Source organism: Nicotiana tabacum, chromosome 21, assembly GCF_000715075.1.
Source record: "Nicotiana tabacum cultivar K326 chromosome 21, ASM71507v2, whole genome shotgun sequence".
NCBI classification, from domain to species: Eukaryota; Viridiplantae; Streptophyta; class Magnoliopsida; order Solanales; family Solanaceae; genus Nicotiana; species Nicotiana tabacum.
In genome coordinates, this window is record NC_134100.1 from 17,727,380 (window position 1) to 17,735,141 (window position 7,762).

General features: G+C 32.6%; 1 protein-coding gene across 1 annotated transcript; it reads left to right on the forward strand.

Annotated features, from left to right (window-relative positions):
• Positions 1-547: 547 nt before the first annotated feature.
• On the forward strand, positions 548-3,884 carry LOC107799063 (protein EXPRESSION OF TERPENOIDS 1-like). Its single transcript, XM_016622132.2, has 2 exons — positions 548-1,874; positions 3,231-3,884. The coding sequence occupies exons 1-2, from the start codon at positions 1,289-1,291 to the stop codon at positions 3,644-3,646; spliced, it is 1,002 nt and encodes a 333-aa protein (XP_016477618.2). The 5' UTR covers positions 548-1,288; the 3' UTR covers positions 3,647-3,884.
• The last annotated feature ends 3,878 nt before the right edge of the window (positions 3,885-7,762 follow it).

A 7,762-nucleotide genomic window follows, 5' to 3' on the forward strand; every position in this document is an offset into this window, starting at 1 on the left:
AAGTGGTCATTCAAAAATAGTCACAGTTTCAAAAGTAATCGAAATTTAATCACTTTTCATGTAAAGATAAATTTGAACGAAAACACTGTTCAAAATCTGAAAAAATACTCCAGCATAATATACTAGAGTTTGGAGCACCGGTGCTCCAGTCTCCAGTATATTATACTGGAGCCAGCAAAGTATATCGGTCCAGCATAATATGCTGGAAGTTCATACACAGGTACACCGAACTGTAGTATATTATGCTGGACCGGTCTCTGTTGCAGCAAAATAGTGGCTATTTTTCAATGACTTGGCAAACACTGGTTATTTTTGAATGACCAGTCCGAAAACTGATTAGACCATGTTATTTTAACTGAATAATATGGTTCTTATCCATATTTGACCCGTTTTTAAAAAGTTTATTATCCAACCCATATTTTAGTAGATAATATAGGTAGATAACCGTTTTCTTTATCCATTTTGCCACCAATATCTACAGACACATAAAATGAAATGAATAAAGTATTAAACTATATTAATTGAATATAGATACTGAATGCGCGTTAAAACACTTCCGGTTAGAATTTAGACACACACAACAAGCAACAGGAGACTTAAATTGGTGTGGTTGCAGCAAACGGAAAGTTAACAACAGAAATTGCAGAGAGAGAAAGAAAGTCTGCTGTTTTTAATTAGGCCATGGCGGCGTTGTTGCAGTACAGTAATTCTACCTCTTTAATGATCCTATCACGAGCCACTGCATAGAATCAAAACAAAAGCTTGTCTTACTTAGCTTCCCCTTTGATTCATCTCTATCACCAAAAGTCTATTTTACAATTGTCTCATTTCTATAAATAAAAAATATGCAATTTGTCTCCAACAATTTCTAGCTACTAATTTATCTTCCTACTTCCTCCTCTCTCTTAAGAAAGGAAAATTAAGGGAGAGTGGGAAAAAAACCACTCTTTTTTAATTTTTTTTCTTAAACCCACAAATCAAGACACCAAGATATTAAGGACGTCGGCACCTTACGAGAAATCAATTTTTTTAGGGTCTAAGTGAGTATCGTTACGAGGCTGAAACTTTAAGGGAATTGAGGCTGAAACTTAAGGGAATTGACGGAAGGGTGGAGTGAAGCTTGAGGTGTAATTCGACTCAACATGGAATTTATGAGATCTATATATAGTAAGGATTGACAGAGTGAGAGCTCTTTGTTAATTGCACAAGTGAGCATATCATTCTTGGGTCATGCTATGGATTGTAAATACTCACAATTAAATATAGAAAAAAGCATAAAGGTAGAAAAATGGCTGGGTTCTTTTCACTAGGAGGAGGAAGAGAAACAAGTCAAGAACAACATCATCAAGAAACCACTAATCATCACAACCCAGAGAACAACTGGTTCTTATACAGAAATCATGATCAAGAATTACCCGTATACAAAGGATTCGAACTATGGCAACAACAAGACGAGCAGCAAAATTACCAAATCCGAAACCCAATTATTAATCCATTACAAGATCTTTATCCCACTTCAGCTATTGGATTAGGTGTTGGTCCTACAGCAACAGATCATGGGGCGTCAAGATCTGCTGCTTTCGTAATGATGAGAAGTAGTAGTGGGGGTGGAATTAGTTGTCAAGATTGTGGCAACCAAGCAAAGAAAGATTGTCAACATATGAGATGTAGGACTTGTTGTAAGAGCAGAGGTTTACAGTGTCAAACACATGTGAGAAGTACTTGGGTTCCAGCAGCTAAAAGAAGAGAAAAACAACAACAAATTGCTTCTTTGCAACAACAAGAACATAGAGATAATAATAACCCCAAAAGGCAAAAAGATGATCCAAGTGGTTCTTCTCTTGTTTGCACTCGTTTACCTTCAAATACAGCTGGTAAAGATTTTCTCTTTCTCAATTCCAAACTTTTTTTTCCCGATTATCATTCATTGCGGTCCGTGGCGAAACCAGAAATTTTTCTAAGGGTGTTCAAATTTGTATGAAGTGAAAAAAAATTCCTAACAAATGGTGTTCAATATATGTTTTATACATCAAAAATCAATATTTTACTTATATATACGGTGTAATTTTTCATAATAATTCGACGAAGGCAAAAGGTGGCTTCACCCCTGGTTGCAGTGTTGAAGCCATGAATTCTGATAAAGGGATACAACAAAATAATCCAAAAAATGTCACACCTAAATTTGAGATATTTTCATTAAGGAGATTCGAAATTTATAGTATATAAAAAGTTATTTTTGTTATATTTCTGTATAACTTTTAGACGAAGTAGATTGAATCCCCTCCCATGCTTGTGATTCTACCACTGCCTCACTATATACACAGAAAAACATATATTCTCGAGATTCTGAAGAAACAGAAGATCCGTAACTATTGCCTATGATGAAAACCGAAAGAAATGAACCTCCCCTTTGTAGTAACAGTAAAATCCATCAGCTTTTCCTTTTTTATTGTCTTTCTCTTTCTCATCACTGTTTCTTGGTATTCCTCACAAAAGATTGTCAAAGAAGGCCCTATTCTCTCTCTATGCGCTGCTTTTTTTTCTTTCTTTTTTGGTTCGAAATTCACTAACTCGATTAATTCTGATTCACATGGTAAGAAGTCCATTATGGGGTTTTAGCCTCCTCACCTAAGAGAATATCATTTTCATGGCTTGAATCTCAAACATCTGGTTAAAGTTAAAAAAGCTTTTACTGTATAGTCAGACCTCTCTATAACAGTATCCTTATATAACAACTATCACTATAAAAGCCAAGTTTTTCTTGGAACCGATTTTTATGTAAATGTTATAATATATGTCCTCTATAACAGTACTTTATTATAGCAACCAAAAAATTTCGGAACAAACAAAGTTGTTATAAAGAGGTTGGACTGTATATATACCAATATGGGTGGAGTTAGAAGCTCACGTATGGCGTCTGCCGGGTCCAGTAGTTCAATGCATAATATTGTATTTTTATTAAGAAATTCACTAAATATTTATAAAAATTTAGTTAAGAACCTAGTTACTAAATCTAATGTTGGAATTCTAGAATTTAGAGCCATAAAGTTCGAATCATGGCTTCGCCTCTGGTTACCAATATATGTGAATATACAATGGCTTTGTTTCCCTAGACCTAGGATAATTGTATCTCTAGCTCTTAAATTTGCATGTTATAATATTACTAGCTAATAATGCCTACATGTTGAATCTTGTTTGCTTATCTTATGTTAGTCTTTTGATGTTTTTAGGGTTAGAAGTTGGAAATTTTCCATCAAAAGTAAATTCAACGGCTGTGTTTCATCGTGTTAGAATGAGCTCGATTGAAGAAACTGAAGATCAAATAGCATATCAGACTGCGGTTAATATTGGAGGACATATTTTCAAGGGAATTTTATATGATCAAGGTCTTGAGAGTCAGTATAATATGAATGCTACTACTGGTGACAGCTCATCTGGTGGTACTGAACCAGTAGTGCCACATCAGCATAAACTTATCGGCGCCACCACGTCAGCGGCCACGTCCAACGCGGTCGCTAGTGGCGGTGGTTCTACTGCGGCGGCTGAAGGGTCACATTTTCTAGAACATTCTATATACTCTGCTCCTCTAATTAACACTTTCATGGCAGCTGGTACGCAATTCTTTCCACCTCCTGCAAGATCTTGAGATTTTTCGACAAATTACGAAATTGACATTTGACTTTTTCTTTCCTGTAATGTGATCCAGTGAAGTTAATTAGTATTAATAGTACTACTTGTTTAGAACGAATATAGAAAAAAGGAGGGAGGAGGAGAGGGAATGAGGGTATGTAGCCTTGTTTTTTGTTCAAATTTCTCTACGAAGTTGAGTTAATGGCTTTAATTCTCTTTGAAATAATACTATAAAAAGCCGATTTTTTGGCTGATCACGTTGGAGCCTGTTTCTTTAGTTTATTTATAACTTGTTTGGTTGAGACACAAGTTATGCTTACGATAAATTATTTAATGTAGAGATCATTATTTTTTGTTAGATATTTAATTTGAAATGTTATGATAAGTTAGTATGCATTGCATAATCTAATACTGTTGTTTATTTAACCTGTTTGGAATTAAGACATAATTGTTAGTTGTAGTATGTACTGTATAATATAGAATATGCAGGAGTATGTAATTGTTGTTGTAGTATGTACTATATAATCTAGAATATGCTGGAGTACTTATAGAGTTACAATCAGACCTCTTTATAACAATATCCCTGTATAATAATATTTTACTTTAAAAGTCAAGTTTTTCCGGAACCAATTTTTATGTTATGTTATAATATATGTTCTCTATAACAACATTTCGCTATAACATTCAAAAGTATTCAGAACAAACAAGATTGTTATAGAGAGGTTTGACCGTAATTACTTTTTAAACAAAATAAGAGTTTAATTTGCTTACTGTTATGAGAGTTACTTTAATCATCTTAGGGGTCGTTTGGTATGAGGTATAAGAAGGTATAAGGGTGATATAAAAATTTAATATCGCCTTAATACGCTGTTTGGTTAGCAAATCAGGTATAAGTTATCCCGGTGTTAATTTTAACATTGGGATAACTTATACCTTATAGAAGGTGGGGTAATTAGTACCGGTATAACTTATACCTTCTTCTTAGAAATTATGCAATTGTCATTCTTAATACAACATACCAAACAATAAATAAATAATAATCCCAACACAACTAATCTCACCTATATTCTTATTCTACATAAACAGATAGATTTTTATGACTGATAAAAGTAGCAATCAAATATTATTTTAAATTGTAATACTGGATTTTATGTAGATATTAATTCTCCTTGCAACACCAGCCAAACAACCCCTTAGTTACTAAACCAAATCCCCCCTCCCCCCGGGTATAGATATTTGGGTTGACTATACCAAATATATATATGTTGCTTGATTATATTGCTTCTTTCTTAGGACAATCTACAATGACAAACATCTTTTTCCTCCTTATTTTCAGTATGTCTGTCTCAAATGCATGAATATTCATGTTTGAAATTTTGGATAGCAAATTTTCCTCTCTCCCCACAAGCTCACACAGCATATTTAAATACCTTTTTTGTTGAAAATTTATGTCCATTGTTTCTTGGATGAGCTCAGTATAAAAAAAATTTATATTACCAGTATTATTTAATAATGTTATAGGAGGTTATTATTTTATTTTTCAATTAACTATTTTCATTTATTATCGATAATTATCTTTAAAAAGAATTTACACTCATCAGCCTATAGAAGTTACAAAAAAGGGCAACCTGATGCAGAAAGCATCTCGCAGTCATGCAGGGTTCAGAGAAGGACCGCACTCTTAGGAGTGTGATGTAGACAGTCTACCCTAATGCAAGCATTAATAGTTGTTTCCACGGCTCGAACTCGTACTATAGATCACACAGGATAAGCCTATAGAGATATAGCCTGCAAGTAAAAGATGCTATTGATTAGTTAGGTTTGATAATTAAATGCTTTGGTCACTTAATGTGCCAATAATATACCTATAAGTAACATTTAAGAGCGTATAAAGTAGATTCATCAAGGTGTTTTCCTTTTTTTGTTTACCTGTCTACTTGTGTTAGTAACTGTAGGAAACTGAAACTTTGAGTTCAGTTTTTCCTTTGCTAGCAAATTTTCTGACCTAATGCATGCATGTTACTCTCTATCTGAATTAAGGGCTCTTTTGTTCTTAAATATCATCTTTCCAGATTTGTTATACGATATTTTCCATCAGTACATATCGTAGTTATTACTTCAACTTTTTATATGCCATTTTTCACTTTTTTTATGTGCATGAAGGTAATTGTGATTTGTTTGAACATATATCCTCCATAATTTTAAGACACTGAGTATTATTCTCCAAGTCCTTATAATGTGCTGATTAATTGTGGGCTAATAAATAGTTATCTTATTTGACACATTTTTATTCATTTTTTTTTGGTAGGACTAGCAAATTGTTTAAGTACTCTTTAAACTAATTAACTAGGAAAGTCTAGATTTTGAGCTCTATGTGTAGAGAAATAGAAGACTCGAATGGTGGAAATGTAGCTTATAAGTGTAGTTAATGATGAGTGAAAATTAATGAAATGTAGTTGTATTGAACTCCTAGCCAGACTAAAGTGGGTGTAAGATTTAAACTCTATGGATTTAATAACTTTTAAGGTTTTTAGCATTGAACTCATTATGTTTTTTAAGTTATAACTTCATATCTATTATTTGTTGCAATTTTATTAAATTTTAACACATAAATTTATGTCCACTACTGAATTTAGATGAACTCAGTACCGCAATCCGCCTCTGCCGGACTGTGAATAGATGACGAGGTACTTTTAGTTTTTTCTTCTATTTCATGCTCTCTCTCTTCTGTTATTAATGCACATTGGGTCTAATTCAGTATCAAAACTTAGCTCATAAAATGAGGATAACTCGGGACTATATAAGCAGACAACAATTTTGTTCTCTCGACCAATTAGGACATTCTGTTAATGAAGAAAAATCTCAGAGAACACATTGGAAAAAAATGGTAACTGGTTGATGTTTACATACATATGAAAAGTCTGCATATATATAATCATATAATTGAGAGTTTTTGGAAACTAGCTAGGGAGTGGTGAAGCCTATTAGATAAGTAATAATACATATTCCTTCCGTTCCGAATCATGTGAACCTATTTTGACTGGGCACAGAGTTTAAGAAAAAATGAAAATTTTTGAAATTTGTGGTTCTAAACAAGTCAAAAAAGGGGTCCAGAGTATTTGTCTGATTATAAAAGCTTCTCGTTAAAGGTAGAATTAGAAGTTTAAGCTAAGTTGTTTCCAAATTTAGAAAGGGGTCATTTCTTTTGGAACAAACCAAAAAAGGAAATAGGTTCACATAAACTAGAACGAAGGGAGTATAAATCAATTTCCTAGTGTACAACATTTTGTGAATAGGAGGCCTTAATTAAATACTTTGGTGGATGTGAAATTATTATTTGCAAGTAGTTTGTTCCTTTCCCTGATAAGTATTTGTATTGCCAGCTATCTTACAGGCAGCACAAACCTTCTGAATTTAATACCAGTATGGAATTATATACTCCATTTAAGTTATATATAAATGGAACCTAGCGTAAAAGAATTCTATACTACCAGTTAGATCAGTTTGAAAACAGGTTATTAATTAGTACCATTTTTACTAGTAAGTTTAATTTCCAATTATTTAATTCTTACTACTAGATTTACATGTAATTTACTTAAGTTCGTTAAACAAGTAGAGTAACACATCACTTAATTAGTTATGACAATCATCTTCGCACTGAATTTTGTAATTAAACAAAAATGATGGTGATAGTGATAGAGAAGTGAATCACACCAGAAATGAGCTCGAAAGAATGAAATAATGGGAATATTAGCGAACTACAAAAACAGAATAGAAATGTCACCAGTTTATATTAGTAGTGAGCGCTTTTATCCGTGTGTAAATTCGAATTAGTCAGTCCCAAGACAGTATCGGATACCGAGTGAAAAATAAAAATAAAAATAAAAATAAAAATAAGTGTATTGTAATATCTCGTCGACATTGTTTTCAGTATTATATGAAATTTATTTACTTTTATGTATATAGAAAATCAATTCTTAGCTTTTAATTAAAGGAAAAAACTTGGACTCAATAATTTGTTATTTGTGCATGCAATATAAGTGCCTGAAGTCCTTGCAACATTATCACTAGGTTGTGCTTTTTTTTGTTTTTATAATATAAGTCCTTTTTTTTAACCCTATTAATGTATTTT

Bases quoted from the DNA above. Each gene is read 5' to 3' on its own strand.
- LOC107799063 (XM_016622132.2), top strand. From the start codon at position 1,289: ATGGCTGGGTTCTTTTCACTAGGAGGAGGAAGAGAAACAAGTCAAGAA. The intron at 1,875-3,230 runs GTAAAGATTTTC...TGATGTTTTTAG, and splicing joins TTTACCTTCAAATACAGCTG to GGTTAGAAGTTGGAAATTTT.